Raw genomic sequence first — 20,874 nt, 5'->3', positions numbered from 1 at the left:
CAAGCAGATCTGGGAGCTCCGGGTAGCTTTTGAGAAACCGCTGAACCATGAGATTAAAACACATGGGCCAGGCATGGTACATTTGTGAGCTCGCCTCGCCTCAGAGCCACCACCAGGTTCCGGCCATTGTCACACACGACCATGTCTGGCTGTAGGTTCAGCAGTGTCAGCCACAGATCAACCTGCTCTTTCAGAGCTGTCCACAACTCACCATTGTGCAGTTTGTCACCTAAGCATATTAGCTTCAGCACAGCCTGTTGCCGTTTGGCCGAGGCAGTGCTTCCAGCTTGTGACTGATGTGGTCATTTCGGAGATGGAGGCTGAGGTGAAGGAGCTGTAGACTGTGGGGGCAACCCTGATTGACCTAGGACCCGCAATCCTCGGCGTCGGGAGGATGTGTTCCGTCCCAAGGTCCGACTGGGTCCCTGCTTCCACTATGTTAACCCAGTGTGCAGTCAGAGAGATGTACCGTCCTTGCCCACAAGCACTTGTCCACATGTCCATGGTTAGGTGGACTTTCCCTGTAACTGCTTTGTTGAGGGCATGGCTCATGTTGTGAGACACGTGCTTGTGTAAAGCGGACAGCACACCGGGAGAAATAGTTTCGACTGGGGACCGAGTACAGAGGGACGGCCACCGCCATCAGGTTATGGAAAGCTTCTGTCTCCACGAGCCTAAAAGGCAACATTTCGAGCGAAAGCAGTCGCGAAATGTGGGAATTTAGTAGTGTGGCCTGTGGGGCGTTGGCTGTGTATTTGCGCTTGCGTTCCAAGGACTGGAGTATGGACAACTGAACGCTGCGCTGGGACAAGGACGTGCTTGATGATGGTGCTAGTTGAGAGTGTGCAATGACAGGTGCTGGGCAGGAGGCATCTTCACATACACTATGGACAGAGGATTGGCTTGCACTCACAACAGCAGAAGAAGCAGTGGTGTCACCCGCAGACAATGTTCCTGGACCCTGGGGTTCGGCCTACAAAGTCGGGTGCTTTGCTGCCATATGCCTGATCAAGCTGGTGGTGGTCAGGCTGGTAGTTTTGCTACCCCTGCGGATGCTGGCCTGGCAGGTGGTGCAAATGGCTTTTTTGGTGTTATCAGCAGTCTTTAAAAAACAACCAGACTCGGGAAGACCTAACAGTTGTACTGGCATCTTCTGTCGTGTTGGTGTTACGGGGAACAATTGCCCGCCTTCTGTCTGTGGCCAGCACACTGCTTCTTCCTGCATGTTGGGAGGCTCTGCCCCCCTCCCCCTGTGTGCTTCTGTCCTTGCTCTGCATGTCCTCCTGCCAGGTTGGGTCAGTTACTATGTCATGCACCACCTTGCCTTCCACTTCCGCACCCTGGTCCTCCTCCTGACTTTCTGGCAATTGTGTCTCATCATCGTCCACCTCTTGTGACACTTACCTACTGTCGCCTTTGTATGACCGTGGCTGCTCAAATATTTGAGCATTGCTACATGCGATCTCCTCTTGCCCTGCTTCAAGTGGACCAGGTGAGGCGCCCGAATCTACAAATGGAAAAGTGAACAGCTCTTCGGCATGTCCAAATGTGCAATTAGTTGTCTCTGGGCACTCGGCATGGTGGGAGGAAGGAGGATCAGGGTGAAAAATATGCGCTCCAGATTCTCGGCTACTGACACTTGACCATGTGGAAGACAGGGTGGTGGTGGTGGTGGTGGCTAAGTGACTGAAAGCATTATCTGTTATCCAACCAATAACCTTTTCACACTGCTCTGTGTTCAATAGTCGTAAACTGCAGTCCCCTATTAATTGGGACAGGAAGGTTGAGCAAGAAGATGTGGGTGTTTGTTGTGGCACAATTTCAGCTTGCCCAAGGCCTTGGCCTCTGCATGCACCATCACGATCACCATCATGTCCAGTTCCTCATCCGTTGCCACGTGCCTTGCCCATTTTAAAGGGAGGACAATATCTTCCATGCTCACTACAAATGGTTGAATTTGGAGCAAACTTATATGTGATCTGTGTGATGGACAAACCACAGTTTTAAATAGCTGGCCTGTAGGTAACTATTTTTAACAGCACTGACCTCCTGTCAATAAGTTCACTGACACACTGAAACAAAATTTCAATGGAGGCCAGAAATGGCTGTATTTTCAATGCAATTATATGTGATCCGTGTGTCGGACAAATGACAGTTTTAAGTAGCTGGATTTTTAGCGCTGTAATATGGAAAGGACCTGGCTGTATTCTGCAGTGCCAACAAGCAAATGGCCAAGATAAACAGTGTTCTCTGGATTGCTTTTTAAGCAAATAATCAGGATTAAGATAAAAAATAAATTATTCCTGGCCCCTGATACCTGGGCCTATTTCTACAAATATCTGTAAAAGCACCAGCAGACAGAACTGGAATGGACCCTCTTGCTATGTGCACTGTAGTCTGCTATATACCCTGCCAGCCTGCCTAGCATGGCGGCGCTAGGTCTGATATAGACCTGATGACGCTGTGCGGCCAGCCAATCACTGTAATGCCACAACCTACATGGCTGTAGCATTACAGTGTGTGGCAGACGATCACTGCATGTTGATTGGCGCTCTAATGATCGCCAAACATGCAGTGAGGGGATCCGAGCTCCCGCCGAGCAACCCCGGAAATAATCGGCGAGCGCCGAGCATCTCAAGCAGTGAGATGCTCGGGCAAGCAGTGAGATGCTCGGGCATGCACCGAGCAGTAGCGAGCATGCTCGCTCATCAGTAGTTACGGTTCATTACAACATTCCACTCTAAAGCGACAGAATTACGTGACTGTCTTATCAAATCATGGCCCATCTTAATGGCTGACCCCATATTGGCAAAATATCTACCAGAGAGACAGCAAATCACTTTCAGAAAGGCAAAAAATCTCTGTGATCACCTTATGAGAAGCCACTATTATTCTACCACTCCCCCTAATTTTCAGAAAAGACCACCTCCAGTAAATGGATGTGTACCATGTGGTAGATGTGTGGCGTGTCCTAATGTTGAACAAGCTAACTCTTTCACATATTCCCAGGGCTCTAGGACCTATTACACCACTAAACCTATAACTTGTACCTCTAAAGCTATGGTCTATTATGCGACATGCCTGTGTCCTAAAATCTATGTAAGGCTCACAACTAGACAACTTAAGACAAGAATACGTGAACACGTCCTAGGTATTGAAGCGGCGGTAAATGAAACTGATATTTCTACGTTAAAAACTATTCCCAAGCATTTTAGAATACACCATAAGTGTGACGCATCTAAACTTAAAGTTCGGTGTATTGACATGATCACCACTAATATTAGGGAAGGTAGAGTGAGCAAACTATTAGCCCAGAAAGAGAGCACATGGATTTGGACTTTAAAAGCACTCCATCCATTGGGCTTGAACGAAAATATTAGTTATGCCCCATTTCTCTGCTCACCTATATCCACATTGTTTTAGCTATTTTGTCTTACCTTTTTATCTAGTATGGTTGAGTATTTTTTTTAATTTAAACTTTTTCCTATTTCTTTAGTGTTCTCCTATGAGAGTTCGTCGTCTTTTTCTACCAAATTTTCATAAAGGCATTACATGGTGATTGGCATGTTTGTATACATGATCTCTCCATTTCTACCAGTCAATGACGTTGAGGACTTCCATTCTGCTATTGGATAACATGGACATAATTGCCGGCACTATTTGGCTCTCAAGATCTGTAACTTTTTTTCTCTGTGCACATTTTTGATCCATACAGTTAATATTGTATATCTTTCGCATTTATAGATCGATATTTTGAGAGATATTTTCTTATATCTTATTATGCATTTATACTATGATCTCATATAATCATGTTATACTTCAAGCTTTTCTTAAAGATATACTTTGTTTTGTCATTGCCAATTAACTTCTCATACTTATATATAATTGGCTATTGCCTATACCCTATATTTTTAACATACAGCACAGACCAAAAGTTTGGACACACCTTCTCATTTAAAGATTTTTTTGTATTTTCATGACTATGAAAATTGTACATTCACACTGAAGGCATCAAATCTATGAATACATGTGGAATTATATACTTAACAAAAAAGTGTGAAATAACTGAAAATATGTCTTATATTCTAGGTTCTTCAAAGCAGCCACCTTTTGCTTTGATGACTGCTTTGCACACTCTTGGCATTCTCTTAATGAGCTTCAAGAGGTAGTCACCGGAAATGGTCTTCCAACAATCTTGAAGGAGTTCCCAGAGATGCTTAGCACTTGTTGGACCTTTTGCCTTCACTCTGCGGTCCAGCTCACCCCAAACCATCTCGATTGGGTTCAGGTCTGGTGACTGTGGAGGCCAGATCATCTAGCGTAGCACCCCATCACTCTCCTTCTTGGTCAAATAGCCCTTACACAGCCTGGAGGTGTGTTTGGGGTCATTGTCCTGTTGAAAAATAAATGATGGTCCAACTAAATGCAAACCGTATGGAATAGCATGCCGCTGCAAGATGCTGTGGTAGCCATGCTGGTTCAGTATGCCTTCAATTTTGAATAAATCCCCAACAGTGTCACCAGCAAAGCACCCCCACACCATCACACCTCCTCCTCCATGCTTCACGGTGGGAACCAGGCATGTAGAGTCCATCCGTTCACCTTTTCTGCGTCGCACAAAGACACGGTGGTTGGAACCAAAGATCTCAAATTTGGACTCATCAGACCAAAGCACAGATTTCCACTGGTCTAATGTCCATTCCTTGTGTTCTTTAGCCCAAACAAATCTCTTCTGCTTGTTGCCTGTCCTTAGCAGTGGTTTCCTAGCAGCTATTTTACCATGAAGGCCAGCTGCACAGTCTCCTCTTAACAGTTGTTGTAGAGATGTGTCTGCTGCTAGAACTCTGTGTGGCATTGACCTGGTCTCTAATCTGAGCTGCTGTTAACCTGCGATTTCTGAGGCTGGTGACTCGGATAAACTTATCCTCAGAAGCAGAGGTGACTCTTGGTCTTCCTTTCCTGGGGCGGTCCTCATTTGAGCCAGTTTCTTTGTAGCGCTTGATGGTTTTTGCAACTGCACTTGGGGACACTTTCAAAGTTTTCCCAATTTTTCAGACTGACTGACCTTCATTTCTTAAAGTAATGATGGCCTCTCGTTTTTCTTTACTTAGCTGCTTTTTTCTTGCCATAATACAAATTCTAACAGTCTATTCAGTAGGACTATCAGCTGTGTATCCACCAGACTTCTGCACAACACAACTGATGGTCCCAACCCCATTTATAAGGCAAGAAATCCCACTTATTAAACCTGACAGGGCACACCTGTGAAGTGAAAACCATTTCCGGTGACTACCTCTTGAAGCTCATCAAGAGAATGCCAAGAGTGTGCAAAGCAGTCATTAAAGCAAAAGGTGGCTACTTTGAAGATCCTAGAATATAAGAGATATTTTCAGTTGTTTTACACTTTTTTGTTAAGTATATAATTCCACATGTGTTAATTCATAGTTTTGATGCCTTCAGTGTGAATGTACAATTTCCATAGTCAAGAAAATACAGAAAAATCTTTAAATGAAAAGGTGTGTCCAAACTTTTGGTCTGTACTGTATATACATTTGGGTTATGCTGTTATTGACAGTTTACCCCATTATGCTAGTTTCCTTTTCTCTCCGGTTGTATTTGACTATATATGTCTGTGGACTGGGCGGTACGCATGGCTTCACTGTTCTCTGTGGTGTCCTCACTGGCCGTAACAATATCTGCTCCATGATGCGCGGTCACGTGGTTCACCACGTGCTTGCTGCGTCATGGTGATGTTGCCGTGGATGCGGCGGTGATTGCCATGTGTCATGCCACTCCCTCCCCACACCCATTGGCAGAGAGACTACACACCCCCTTTTCTATTGGCTCAAGGGTTTCTAAACCCTACCCACCTTCATTGACGCCACCTCCTGACGAAGGCAGCCGTGCCGAAACGCACATTAGGGTGAGTGCCATTGAGGACTGTGTTCACATCCACTGTGGCTGTAAGTATACTATAGGATTCATGCTACACTCTTTTTGGTGCCATTCTTTAATCTTTTTTCCTACTTAGGTGCATTTTCTAGGCTTTAATATGTATTAGGATATACTTTTACTCTGTAGCCTAAGGGGTCCAGGCACTGATACCACTTATAAAGATCTGCTACCCCCAGTATGAGCTATCTAGATTAGTACCTATATATAGACAGCGGTATGACTAACCTCTTATATAGCAACTACTTCTGACCTACCTCATAAGAACCTGCACTTTTATTGAATGCTTCACTGCATTTTAACAATATATACTTATTTTTTTGGCAGCCCAATTATGTATTTACATCAGAAAATAATCATGTTAATTTGTCTCATGCTCCTCATTAGTGCTCCTCCATTATTTTACTATTAACTGCCTCTGTTTCTGCAATTCATATTTTTTTCCTGTATTAATTATAATTAATAAAATTTTGTAATTTTTTCAGTATTATATGGGACTCTGACTTGAAGTTTTTTCCTCTTGCTTCTTATGTATGGAAGACTTTGTGGGGCCCATTATTCTGTATGGAGGACTATGTGGGGCCCATTATACTGTATGGTGGACTATGTGGAGCCCATTATACTGTATACTAGTTGGCCCACGACTTTGTCCACGTTTTTCATTTTGTCCCTCTGCATGTTTTGAGTTTTATATCCCTGATGTAAAATCAGTCTGGGTAAATGTACACGGAAATGGCAATAATGCAAAGCTGCTAATTGGACTTTGCTACAAGCCTCCTAATATAGCTAAACAAGTAGAGGATGATATGCTGCAACATATTAAAAAGGCAACAAAAACAAGTCATGGTCAAGGTGCTGGCTCCCTTGAAATTGTTCCAGAAAATGAAGTAATTCTCCCTGAAAATGATTGAAATTACACTTTTTGCTATAAACGTTTATTTCCTTTGCATGTATTGGAACAACACAAGAAAACAGAGAAAAAAAGGCAAATTAAACATAATTTCACACAAAATAGGCCGGACAAAATTGTTGGCACCTTGCCAAAATTATGGGTAAACAACTTTGTTTCAAGCATGTGAAGCTTGTTCAAACGCAATTGTGGCAAGTAACAGGTGTGGGCAATATGAAAATCACAACTAAAACCAGATAAAAATGGGAGAAATGAATTCAATCTTTGCATTGTGTGCATATGTGTGGCACACTAAGCATGGAGAAAACAGAAAAAGTAGAAAAGAACTGCATAATCAATAAATTTACAACCCATACAGTCAAATATGGTGGAGGTTCAAAGGTGTTTTGCTGCCTCTGACTGTGTGCAAGGCATCATGAAATCTGAAGATTAGCAAAGGATTTTGGGTCACAATGTAGTGCCTAGTGTCAGAAAGCTGGGTTTGAGTCCTAGGTCATGGGTCATCCAGCAGGACAATGACCCCAAACATACTTCAAGAAGCACCCAGAAAATGGATGGAAACAAAGTACTGCAGAGTTCTGACCAGCAATGAGTCTGGATCTAAATCCCATTGAAAACCTGTGGAGAGATCTTAAAATTGCTGTATGGAGAAAAATATTAAAATTTGAGAGTCCTTAGTGGTTGATACCATCTTTTCAGTTAGCCATTAGTCAGTAAGCTTTCGAGACTACTCAGGTCTCTTCATCAGACAAAGAATAACACAAAATCTGAAGAGTCAAATATTTATACATAATAGGGCTCAGGAATAATGCAATAGATAAGACAAGTGACGTGAAGCAGAACTATCAGTTTGGGAAAAGGATAAGCAGTTGTGGCCGTAAAAATGTGTGGCCACAAGTAGATCTATTCTTTTTTTGTGTGGCGATGAGAATTCATCCAAGTTTTTGCCCTGTCTCCCCTACATACAGACCCCCAGTTGGACATTTGCTACATATAATTAAGTACATTTCATTAGATGTGATGCAGCTGAAAGTACCTGGGATCTTGTGGTCCTGATGTGAGTTGGGAATCTTTATCTTGTCCGTGGTCATTATAAACGGACAGGTTTACATTTACAGTTGGTGAGGATGAATTTTATAAGTTTCACCACAAAGGTGAAAATATCCTCCCGGTCAGTTTGCTTTCCCTCCCAGTACCTTTTCATTCTAGCAATGTTAGGTTTCTAGGAGATTATACTCGTTCCTTTTATTTTTGGTTCTCCTTAGCTTGCCTTCTTTGCCCTATATGAATGTGTTTTTGTTTCTCATTCAGGTTTTTTGTATATTACTTCATACTTTCCTTTCCCCTTGTTGACAGTGTGTTGCAGCCTCCCCTCTGGTTCCTCAGGAGGTACGAGAAACTCCTCAACGGCTTATTAGGGAGTTAGGTCTGTGGTGGTGTTTTTAGTTGTGCAGCTAGGGCCTTTCTTGTCTGTACAGAGACTAGTTGGGTGTAGTTGCGGCATTCTCCCCAGTGTGGTTATCAAAATGCGCTTTCTGGTTAAAACATTTCCCACATTTTGAACATGAAAAAGGCTTCTTCCCTGTGTGAATTCTCTGATGTTTGTTAAGATGTGATTCCTGTACAAAACAGTTCCCACAATCTGAACATGAAAAAGGCTTCGCCCCTGTGTGGGTTCTCTGGTGCTCATCAAAATCAGAATTCTGTTTAAAACATTTTCCATATTCTGAACATGGAAAAGGCTTCTCCCCTGTGGGAGTTCTTAGATGTTTGGTAAGAGTTGATTTCTCTGTAAAACATTTCCCACATTCTGAACATGAAAAAGGTTTCTCCCCTGTGTGAGTTTTGTGATGTTTGATAAGATTAGATTTTGCTGTAAAATATTTCCCACATTCTGAACATGAAAATGGCTTCTCTCCTGTGTGAGTTCTCTGATGGTTGATAAGAGTTGATTTCTCTGTAAAACATTTTCCACATTCTGAACAAGGAAAAGGCTTCTTCCCTGTGTGAGTTCTCTGATGTTTGAAAAGATATGATTTATTTGCAAAACATTTCCCACATTCTGAACATGAAAATGGCTTCTCCCCTGTGTGAGTTGTCTGATGTATATTAAGATAGGATTTCTGTACAAAACATTTTCCACAATCTGAACATGAAAAAGGCTTCTCCACTGTGTGGGTTCTCTTGTGCTTATCAAAATCAGATTTCTGGATAAAACATTTTCCACATTCTGAACATGGAAAAGGCTTCTCCCCTGTGTGAGTTCTCTGATGTTTGATAAGAGTAGATTTCTCTGGAAAACATTTCCCACATTCTGAACACGAAAAAAGCTTCTCCCCTGTGTGAGTTTTGTAATGTTTGATAAGATTTGATTTCTTTGCAAAACATTTCCCACATTCTGAACATGAAAATGGCTTCTCTCCTGTGTGAGTTCTCTGGTGGCTGCTAAGAGTTGATTTCTCTGTAAAACATTTCCCACATTCTGAACATGAAAATGGCTTCTCTCCTGTGTGAGTTCTCTGATGGCTGATAAGAGTTGATTTCTCTGTAAAACATTTTTCACATTCTGAACATGGAAAAGGCTTGTCCCCTGTGCGAGTTGTCTGATGTTTGAAAAGATTTGATTTCTGTACAAAACATTTCCCATACTCTGAACATGGAAAAGGCTTCTCCACAGTGTGGGTTCTCTGGTGCTTAAGAAAACTAGATTTCTGGTTAAAACATTTTCCACATTCTGAACATGAAAATGGCTTCTCTCCTGTGTGAGTTCTCTGATGGCTGATAAGAGTTGATTTCTCTGTAAAACATTTTCCACATTCTGAACAGAAAAATGGCTTCTCTCCTGTGTGAGTTCTGTGATGTCTGATAAGAGTTGATTTCTCTGTAAAATATTTTCCACATTCTGAACATGAAAATGGCTTCTCTCCTGTGTGAGTTCTCTGATGTTTGATAAGAGTGGATTTCTCTGTAAAACATTTTCCACATTCTGAACAGGAAAATGGCTTCTCTCCTGTGTGAGTTATCTGGTGCCTAACAAGACTTGATTTCTGATTAAAACATCTCCCACACTTGGAGCAAGAAAATCTATTCTTTGCTGTGTGAATTTTTTGATGTTTAAGAAAAGACTTTTTGAGAGGAAAACTATTTCTATATTCTGAATGTGAAAATGGCTTCTTAGCTTTACCAGTAGTTTGTTTTTTAATGCTTATTTTGTGACTTTGATTTTCCTTATTAGTCGGTAATAAATCAGAAGACGGGACCTGTTTCAAAGGATCAGATGACAGATCTTTTCTGTGAAGGGATGATGGTAAATCTAGAGTAATGTCATTCATTTCAATTGCATCCTGTGGGATCTGAAAATTATCTGATTTGAAAATTGAAGATGTCAGCTGTCCCTCTGATCTCCTGGTACAGACATCTGCCAAGAATAAAACCAATTATTATTTATTAATAAAAAATCCTTCAATTTTATATTTTTGAACATTTCTACTTAAATTGTCTATAAAAAAGGCAAGTTATATTAAAAAATTCACTTATTCACCAGGACAATGACCATCTAATAGAAAATCTCATAGGATGAAGCAGTGGAGCGTGGTGTTCAACTGTTTGTTCATTCTGCCTCCCAAATATGGAGTTAAAGGCTCAGGCTCTGTCCAGCCACTAAGATTACGGTTGCTGGGACCAGTAGTACCATCCAGTCTGGCAGTATGGGTGTGCTGTCCAGCTGGATTAATCTGCTCCCTGCTTAAGCAATTTGGAGAGCACCGCACCCTACTAAAGCTGGAAGCATATTGCTGGAAGCTGCCAGATACAGCCTTGTTCTCCTCTGGATCAGTCCTCTGTGCTGAGCTCCTGGCTTGTGTATTTATTTCTGTTGTGACCTTGGCCCGTTTACTGACTACTCTTGCGTCTTCTGATTTTGTATTTTCTCTGCCCTCCTGGTTCTGACCCGGCTACCTGACTATTCTTCTTCCCATCTCACTCCACCGAATAGCAGGTAACACAGTGGCCCAAGCCTAGGGGTCTCTGTGTAGGTTCAGATCCATGTAGAGGTGTTAAAGGGTGATGAGCAAAGTAATTTGAGAAATCTGTAAACAGGGTAGATAGTTATAAGCCTGTTCGTGGTAGCCATCTTTCGAGCATTCCTAATAGCTAAATGGCGCTTCTTCCCTTCTTAACCTGCCATGTGCCCAGACAGTAGTGTACAACCGTATATAGGGGATTGTCAGATTCAAAATAAGTTGGAAAATAATTTGTAAGGTCCATTTGTTTCCTATTATCCTTTGTGAAGAATTCCAAAGATATCACCACATAAAGGGACACACGTCAGATTTGAAAAATGGGGCCTGATTAGAAACATAAAACTGGCTGCAGGAAGAGGTTAAATCAGAGGATTACTGAAGTCAAAAACTGTGAGTATAGACAATAACACATCTACTGAAATGATAAAACTGAACTGTCTCCATCAGAGAAAAATGAGTAACTAGTGGTGAAACCTCTCTGGGGTAATTAGAGTATGCGGCTCGGTGGCTCTTGGCAATCTAAACTATCGTAAGGGACAATATTTTCTGTCAGATGAGTTTCAAGAAGAAATATTAGACATTTAAAGTGAACTTTTTATAATAGTGCAGAGCTGAGGTGTCTTAAATATAGATCTCTGGCATTTGGAAGAGGCAAATGGAGATCTTTTTGAAAGACTACCAGGGAGTTACAGACTCACATAAGTGAGGCCGGCCGATCCCACCACAATCAAACTAACATACAGAATGAACTTGTAAAAAAAAGAATATATAAACATGTAACATCCCCAACAACAACGTATGTATGAAGGGAGAAATCCAACACTAAACTGGAGTCACACTCATTTATGGTTGACCATTTGGGCCGAACAAGCCGGAACCCCGAACACGAACCTGAATCTGAAATGCCGAACAAATTCGCTCAATACTATTTATGATGTGGAGTGAATCCATGAAACCAGGGCTCGAGCCATGCCAACACATCTCCTGCAGGCGTGAATAAATGTATATTACAGCCATCAGCCGCGCACAGCTTAGAGAGATATCATGGCACAGGTGTAATGTTTTCTGTATAGCTTATCACAATCCTGTTTGAAGTTAGTTGGTTTTAAAAGAAATTGAAAAGTCAGGATGAAGGGAAACTCTGTTGTTATTGTACAGAAATTCACACGTGTCCCTCAGTGGACATTTAATGTTGTCGATCATAAAAGTGAAGTTTGGCCAGAAAGACTGGACCTGGTCTTGTAGGGACCATATGAGCACATTCAGCAGCACAGAAGGGAGAGAAGGTAGATTCATCCAATAAGATATCAGGGATCTAGGAAGCCAACAGCATCATTACCCTCCGCTTTCTCTTACAGGCTCATCATAATAGTTTTCTTCAAGTGATTTTTTAATTTGTCAGGACAATCTACATACGCTGACATTTGGCTTTGTAGTTTACAGAACTGGGCAGGTAACGGTCAGCGTCTCCTAATCCCAGGGGGTAGGTGGATCCTCCAGGTTGTAAGTTCTATAGAAAAGGGCTTTCACAATTTCCCAAAGTAATTTGAATATTTTCGGATGGAGGAGAATGTTGTGGTCTAGCGGCAAAATGGTGATCACACGATTGTGATACGACTACACCACTGATAAAGAAGCCACAGCCGGTGTCTGAAAAGAATCTGTGACTTCTATGTATTCAGTGGTTACTACTCACCTGGGTAGTCATATGTAGGAATCTCCTCTTTACACCACTCATCACCCCTCACATATGTCTCTGTAGTATTAATATGGGTCAGATCTTCACCCTGAAACAAATATTATAAAAGTCAAAGACAGATGGAAAAGTCACAAGTTTGATCGGCTCTAATACTGTAATCTCCACCGTTCTCATGACACAAATATAAAACATAATAATGGTGGATAAAACAGAACTGAAGACATGACCTTTACAGCCGTCTACACATCATAGGGGAGATCTCATGACACCTTCTCTTCATCTACCTGAGGAACATTGGGATCTTCTTGTTTACAGTCCTGTGGAAGAAGAGGATGGGGACATCTCTCTGGTGTTGTCCTCTTACTGGATAGATCTGGAGGAAACACATACAGGGACTGTATTCATTCTTTACATACAGATAATTATAGGCCGTGTGTATTTAGTCCTGTCTATTACCTGGTGATGTGAGGGGCTGGGGAACCTCCATCATGATGTCCCTGTACAGATCTTTACGTCCTTCTAAATACTCCCACTCCTCCATGGAGAAATAGACGGTGACATCCTGACACCTTATAGGAACCTGACACATACAATGATACCGTCATCCCCCAATCCCTTCACAGCGTTACTGTATAATGTCCCAGCATTCCCACCTCTCCAGTCAGCAGCTCAATCATCTTGTAGGCGAGTTCTAGGATCTTCTGGTCATTGATGTCCTCATGTATCAGGGGGTGAGGTGGAGGCCCCGTGATTAATCTCTGGTTATGGAGAGACACATTAATAAATCTCACTACAGACATTTCCAGAGTCCTCACCTCTCCAGTTCTGTTCATCTGTTATTCCTATAGATAAGAATGATGTAATGGGACGTCATCAGAATCTCTCACCTCTCCAGTAAGCCGGAAGAGGATCTCTAGGGTGAGGTGTAATATCCTCTCCACCATCTTGTTCATCATTTTCCTGGATAAATCAGGAAAATTTATATTATATTATATAATTATAGACGATCGTCACTGAGAGGATCCGGTATTTTAGAGATCTGAATGAGAAAAAGATGAGCTGATGGACCATTTTTCTGCAAACGATGATTCGGAATCCAAAATGTACCACAAGTACCCTTTATCCCTTAATCTGGTGTTCAGGTCTATTGCCGGTATATTAAAATCTGTGACATTCGAGCAGTACCTTCTCAACCATAAAAATTGTCCCTTGGGTTTTCCTCTTTTTATGGGGATGGGGGTGGTGGTTATCCCACTTCAATAGTTTATTAGTGCTTGAAGGTTTATGGTAGATGAGTGTCCCTAGGGTCCCGTTACAATCCTTCTTGATCAGTACATACAGGAAAGGCAACTGGTAATAATTGGTGTTGGTCTGCTCCTTTAAACAAAATGTACTTTTCAGGTTATATCCCCAGTACCCTCACTTTTCATCCCTTCTTTTGAGGCCCACACAGTCAGACTCTACCGGCCCTTCTCCCTGCGAGTGGCGGTTGTGTATCGCCCTCCGGGACCCTCCTGTCAGTTTGTGGATCACTTTGCCACTTGGCTTCCAAACTTTCTATCCTATGACATCCCCACCCTCATCATGGGAGACTTTAACATCCCAATAGGCGATTCCCTCTCCCCATCTGCCGCTCATCTTTTATCGCTAACTTCCTCCTTCGGCCTTTCACAGCTTACTAATTCTCCTACACATAAAGATGGAAATACTCTTTGACCTGATCTTCGACCGGCTCTGTTCAATACATGACTTAACTAACTCTCCTGTTCCGCTCTCTGATCACAACCTTCTTTCATTCTCTGTCAAGAACTGTCACCCTGCTCAAGACACCTCCACTTTCCACACTTATAGAAATATACATGCCATTAACACCCAGAAATTTATGAAAACGGTGCAATCATCATTGGCCCCAATCTCCTCCCTCTCATGCCCTGACTTTGCACTGAAGCATTATAACGAAACATTGCAATGAGCCCTGGATGAAGGCGCAGCTCCTACACAGAGAACCACTCGGCACAGACGGCGACAATCCAGGAACACGCTGCAAACACGTTTTCTCCAGCGGGGCTCCAGGTGTGCCGAACGGCTGTGGACAAAATCTAATCTGGCCGAAGATTTCCTCCATTATAAATTTATGCTTAAAACCTATAACTCCGCCCTTCACCTCTCCAAGCAAACCTACTTTAACAACCTCATCATCTCATGGTCCAATAATCCTAAACACCTGTTTGACACTTTTCATTCTCTCCTTAATCAAACAGCACAGTCCCCAACCACCAACCTCAGCACTGACGATCTGGCCAATTATTTCAAAGAAAAAATTGACCATATCCGACAGGAAATTTTCTCTCAATCCCCAAATGTTATGCATGCTCCTCCCTCACACATTGTATATTGCTCATTTTCTGACTTCGAACCAGTCACGGAAGAAGAAGTGACAAGGCTCCTTGCTTCCTCTCGCTCTACCACCTGCACATCTCCTTCAGTCCCTTTCTCCAGCTGTCACCACTCACCTAACTAAAATATTCAACCTCTACCTCTCATCTTGTATTTTTACCTACTTTTTTAAACACTCCAGCATACATCCATTACTTAAAAAAACATCCCTGGACCATAACTGTGCTGCTAACTACAGACTTGTTTCCAATTTTCCCTTTATCTCTAAACTCCTGGAAAGCCTGTTCCACTCCTGTCTAATATGCTATCTCTCAGATAACTCCCTTCTTGACCCTTTACAATCTGGTTTCTGCTCTTTACATTCTACTGAAACTGCACTCACTAAAGTTTCTAATGATCTACTAACAGCCAAATCTAATGGTCACTACTTCCTGCTGATTCTTCTGGATCTCTCTGTGGATCTACCTCTTTGACCGCTCCTTCACTGTGTCTTTTGCTGGCTCCTCTTCTTCTCCCCTCCCCCTTATTGTCGGGGTTCCTCAAGGATCAGTCCTAGACGCCCTTCTTTTCTACTTATATATCGCTCCTATTGGACAAACAATCAGCAGATTCGGTTTTCAGTACCATCTCTATGCTGATGACACCCAATTATACACCTCTTCTCCGGACATCACCCCTGCATTATTACAAAATACCAGTGATTGTCTTTCCGCTGTCTCTAACACTATGTCCTCCATCTATCTAAAACTGAATCTGTCAAAAACTAAACTACTCCTATTTCCTCCCTCCACTAACCTATCTATGCCCGATATAGCCATTTCTGTTTGTGGCTCCATCATTACTCGCCAGCAACATGCCCGCTGTCTTGGGGTCATACTTGATTCAGATCTTTCCTTCACTCCTCACATCAAATCACTCGCTCGCTCGTGTCATCTACACCTCAAAAACATCTCTAGAATTAGAAATTTTCCTATCTTTGACTCGGTAAAAACTCTTACTGTAGCTCTTATTCATTCTCGTCTGGACTATTGCAACTCTTTACTTATCGATTTCCCTCTTTCTGAACTTTCCCCTCTCCAATCCGTCCTGAACACAGCAGTCAGGGTCATATTCCTCGCCAACCGACACAACGATGCCTCTTCCCTGTGCCAGTCATTGCACTGATTGCCCATCCAATACAGAGTTCAATATAAACTTATCGCTCTTACCCACAAAGCTATCCACGATTCAGCACCACTCTACATCTCCTCCCTCGTCTCAGTCTACCACCCTACCCGTGCCCTTCGTTCTGCTAATGACTTAAAACTAAAATCCTCCGTAATCCGAATCTCCCATTCCCGTCTACAAGATTTCTCGCATGCTGCACCAATTCTATGGAATGCACTACCCAGGACAATTCGATTAATTCCCAATACTCACAGTTTTAAGCGTGCCCTAAAAACCCATTACTTTAGACTGGCCTATCACCTCAACATACTTATCTAACTGTCCCAGTTTGGCCCATATTAAAATTTTCTTCAAAATCGTGCTCCTACCATCCATGCACTGATTAGCCTCTGTCTGTACTGTACACATACTGGCTGGAGACCAGTTCATGTAGTGTTATATAGTTACCCTATTTAGTATATTAAGGCAGTATTATACAATATATGTACATTTTACCTTTTGTGTCTCCCCTATTTCCTTACAGACTGTAAGCTTGTGAGCAGGGCCCTCACTCCTTTTAATATCTGAGTTATGCTTATTCTGGAAAGTCTGTATTGTCTGTATAAGTCCCCCCTAAAATTGTAAAGTGCTGTGGAATATGTTGTCTCTATAAAAATAAAAATTATTATAATAAATTCAGATGTAAATCTAAGGCCCACTCTATTGATGTTGAGTTCCCCGACAAATTAAAAAGATTGTTCACTCGTCCCTGACCAGATGATAAAAATGTAGTCAATATATTTGTACCATACCCCAATATATGGATGCCATCACTTATGATCATCCCTGAATATTGTGGTTTCCTCCCACCAGTCCAGGGATAAGTTAGCATATGAGGGAGCACAGAGGCTCCCCATCGCAGTACCCCTGAGCTGGAGGAAGTACTTCCTGTCAAAAAGAAAGAAGTTCTGCGTAAGAGTGAATTTTAGAAGATCCTCCATGAAGTCATTATGTCTGCTACACTCTCGATCTCGATTTCAAGAAATGTCTTACTCCTCTGATACCATCCTCATGTGGTATATTACTGTACAAAGCCTCGATATCTAGTAAGGCCTGCTCCCCTACATGCATGTATACATCCTCAAGGGTCTACATGTAGGGGACCAGCCAAAGGGAAAACCATTTTCCAGACGGATTATTCCAACTGTAAAATCTCAGGTGGTACTGGGGGAACATTATACTGTGGAGGGCATCATACATACTGCATAAGGAGTACAATGGGGGCATTACACTGTGTAGGGGCATCATACATCCTGCATAAGGGGCATAATGGGGGCATTACACATCCAGCATAAGGGGCACAATGGGGGCATTACACTGTGTGGGGGCATCATACATCCTGCATAAGGGGCATGATGGGGGCATTACACTGTGTGGGGGCATCATACATACTGCATAAGGGGCATAATGGGGGCATTACACTGTGTGGGGGCATCATACATACTGCATAAGGGGCATAATGGGGGCATTACACTGTGTGGGGGCATCATACATACTGCATAAGGGGCACAATGGGGGCATTACACTGTGTGGGGGCATCATACATCCTGCATAAGTGGCATAATGGGGGCATTACACTGTGTGGGGGCATCATACATACTGCATAAGGGGCATAATGGGGGCATTACACTGTGTGGGCATCATACATCCTGCATAAGGGGCACAATGGGGGCATTACACTGTGTGGGGGCATCATACATCCTGCATAAGGGGCATAATGGGGGCATTACACTGTGTGGGGGCATCATATATCCTGCATAAGGGGCATAATGGGGGCATTACACTGTATGGGGGCATCATACATACTTCATAAGGGGCATTATGGGGACATTACATTGTGTGGGGGCATCATACATACTGCATAAGGGGCATAATGGGGGCATCATACATCCTGCATAAGGGGCACAATGGGGGCATTACACTGTGTGGGGGCATCATACATCCTGCATAAGGGGCACAATGGGGGCATTACACTGTGTGGGGGGCATCATACATCCTGCATAAGGGGCATAATGGGGGCATTACATTGTGTGGGGGCATCCTACATCCTGCATAAGGGGCATAATGGGGGCATTACACTGTATGAGGGCATCATACATACTGTATAAGGGGCATAATGGGGGCATTACACTGTGTGCGGGCATCATACATACTGTATAAGGGGTATAATGGGGGCATTACACTGTGTGGGGGCATCATACATACTGCATAAGGGGCATAATGGGGGCATTACACTGTATGAGGGCATCATACATACTGTATAAGGGGCATAATGGGGGCATTACACTGTATGAGGGCATCATACATACTGTATAAGGAGCATAATGGGGGCATTACACTGTGTGGGGGCATCATACATACTGCATAAGGGGCATAATGGGGGCATTACACTGTGTGGGGGCATCATACATCCTCCATAAGGGGTATAATGGGGGCATTGCACTGTGTGGGGGCATCATACATCCTGCATAAGGGGCATAATGGGGGCATTACACTGTGTGGGGGCATCATACATACTGCATAAAGGGCATAATGGGGCATTACACTGTGTGGGGGCATCATACATCCTGCATAAGGGGCATAATGGGGGCATTACATTGTGTGGGGGCATCATACATCCTGCATAAGGGGCATAATGGGGGCATTACACTGTGTGGGGGCATCATACATACTGCATAAGGGGCATAATGGGGGCATTACACTGTGTGGGGACATCATACATCCTGCATAAGGGGTATAATAGGGGCATTACACTGTGGGGGGCATCATACATACTGCATAAGGAGCATAATGGGGGCATTACACTGTGTGGGGACATCATACATCCTGCATAAGGGGCATAATGGGGGCATTGCACTGTGTGGGGGCATCATACATCCTGCATAAGGGGCATAATGGGGGCATTACACTGTGTGGGGGGCATCATATATCCTGCATAAAGGGCATAATGGGGGCATTACACTGTGGGGGCATCATACATCCTGCATAAGGGGCATAATGGGGGCATTACACTGTGGAGGGATCATACATCCTGCATAAGGGGCATAATGGGGGCATTACACTGTGTAGGGGCATCATACATCCTGCATAAGGGGCATAATGGGGGCATTACACTGTGGGGTCATCATATATCCTGCATAAGGGGCATAATGGGGGCATTACACTGTGGGGCCAGTAAAGGGGTCCTGTACTATGAGAACAATACGTTTCCTCCCTTCCTGTCTCCATAGTTGGGTCGTATGTATCTATTACAGGAAACAGAACAAAAACCTTATAAAGGGGCAACACAAGACCCCAAAAGAGTCTCGGTGCTGAAGGGGTTAATGCCCCCTGCGCCCAGTAATGGGGTCTCCACATACCTCCACCTGCAGAGCTGCCACCACATATATGGCTGCTCTGTGCGCACAGGAACTGTGATGAGGTCACAGGAGGGGAGGAGTCAGGGGTCACATGATCAGGGGCCTCAGTGGGTGCAGGACTCTGCTGTGCTGGTTGTCATGGTGCTGGATGAGCTGAAGTTTATGTGTGGGGTCAGGAGGGGTTTACAGTGTGGATGTAGCAGAGCCGTGTGTACGAGGTGTACGGAGCGGAGCCGCGCGTGTACGAGGTGTACGGAGCGGAGCCGCGTGTGTACGAGGTGTACGGAGCGGAGCCGCGCGTGTACGAGGTGTACGGAGCAGAGCCGCGCGTGTACGAGGTGTACGGAGCGGAGCCGTGTGTGTACGAGGTGTACGGAGCGGAGCCGCGCGTGTACGAGGTGTACGGAGCAGAGCCGCGCGTGTACGAGGTGTACGGAGCAGAGCCGCGTGTGTACGAGGTGTACGGAGCGGAGCCGCGCGTGTACGAGGTGTACGGAGCGGAGCCGCGCGTGTACGAGGTGTACGGAGCGGAGCCGCGCGTGTACGAGGTGTACGGAGCAGAGCCGTGTGTGTACGAGGTGTACGGAGCAAAGCCGTGTGTACGAGGTGTACGGAGCGGAGCCGCGTGTGTACGAGGTGTACGGAGCGGAGCCGCGTGTGTACGAGGTGTACGGAGCAGAGCCGTGTGTGTACGAGGTGTACGGAGCGGAGCCGTGTGTGTACGAGGTGTACGGAGCAGAGCCGCGTGTGTACGAGGTGTACGGAGCGGAGCCGCGTGTGTACGAGGCGTACGGAGCGGAGCCGCGTGTGTACGAGGCGTACGGAGCGGAGCCGCGTGTGTACGAGGCGTACGGAGCGGAGCCGCGTGTGTACGAGGCGTACGGAGCGGAGCCGCGTGTGTACGAGGCGTACGGAGCGGAGCCGCGTGTGTACGAGGCGTACGGAGCGGAGCCGCGTGTGTACGAGGCGTACAGAGCGGAGCCGCGTGTGTACGAGGCGTACTGAGCGGAGCCGCGTGTGTACGAGGCGTACTGAGCGGAGCCGCGTGTGTACGAGGCGTACGGAGCGGAGCCGCGTGTGTACGAGGCGTACGGAGCGGAGCCGCGCGTGTACGAGGCGTACGGAGCGGAACGAGGCGTACGGAGCGGAGCCGCGCGTGTACGAGGCGTACGGAGCGGAGCCGCGCGTGTACGAGGCGTACGGAGCGGAGCCGCGCGTGTACGAGGCGTACGGAGCGGAGCCACGCGTGTACGAGGCGTACGGAGCGGAGCCGCGCGTGTGCGAGGCGTACGGAGCGGAGCCGCGCGTGTGCGAGGCGTACGGAGCGGA

The 20,874-nt window shown here is 44.5% G+C and overlaps 1 protein-coding gene and 1 pseudogene across 1 annotated transcript; both read right to left on the bottom strand.

Annotated features, from left to right (window-relative positions):
* The window catches only part of LOC141182657 (uncharacterized), a 1,085,038-nt pseudogene that overhangs the window by 626,483 nt on the left and 437,681 nt on the right, over positions 1–20,874 (bottom strand).
* Positions 7,769–19,614, bottom strand: LOC141182647 (uncharacterized). Its single transcript, XM_073660809.1, has 7 exons — positions 19,546–19,614; positions 13,471–13,543; positions 13,237–13,341; positions 13,040–13,163; positions 12,868–12,956; positions 12,581–12,671; positions 7,769–10,280 (listed from the first exon to the last, which is right to left on the bottom strand). The coding sequence occupies exons 1-7, from the start codon at positions 19,569–19,571 to the stop codon at positions 8,344–8,346; spliced, it is 2,445 nt and encodes an 814-aa protein (XP_073516910.1). The 5' UTR covers positions 19,572–19,614; the 3' UTR covers positions 7,769–8,343.

The sequence above is a fragment of the Phyllobates terribilis genome, unplaced genomic scaffold, assembly GCF_046119375.1.
Source record: "Phyllobates terribilis strain yellow unplaced genomic scaffold, ASM4611937v1 Scaffold_35__1_contigs__length_13245226, whole genome shotgun sequence".
Classification (NCBI taxonomy): Eukaryota; Metazoa; Chordata; class Amphibia; order Anura; family Dendrobatidae; genus Phyllobates; species Phyllobates terribilis.
The sequence above is the reverse complement of the archived record's forward strand: the minus strand, read 5'-3'. Positions and strand labels throughout refer to the sequence as shown.

What these genes read in the sequence shown, in the direction of transcription:
- LOC141182647 (XM_073660809.1), bottom strand. Translation starts at nt 19,571, where the DNA reads ATGTGGTGGCAGCTCTGCAGGTGGAG. An exon ending in TCTTCCGGCTTACTGGAGAG is followed by an intron (nt 13,342 to 13,470) that starts GTGAGAGATTCT and finishes CTCCATAACCAG; the next exon opens with AGATTAATCACGGGGCCTCC. An exon ending in TCCTACATATGACTACCCAG is followed by an intron (nt 10,281 to 12,580) that starts GTGAGTAGTAAC and finishes TATTCTTGGCAG; the next exon opens with ATGTCTGTACCAGGAGATCA.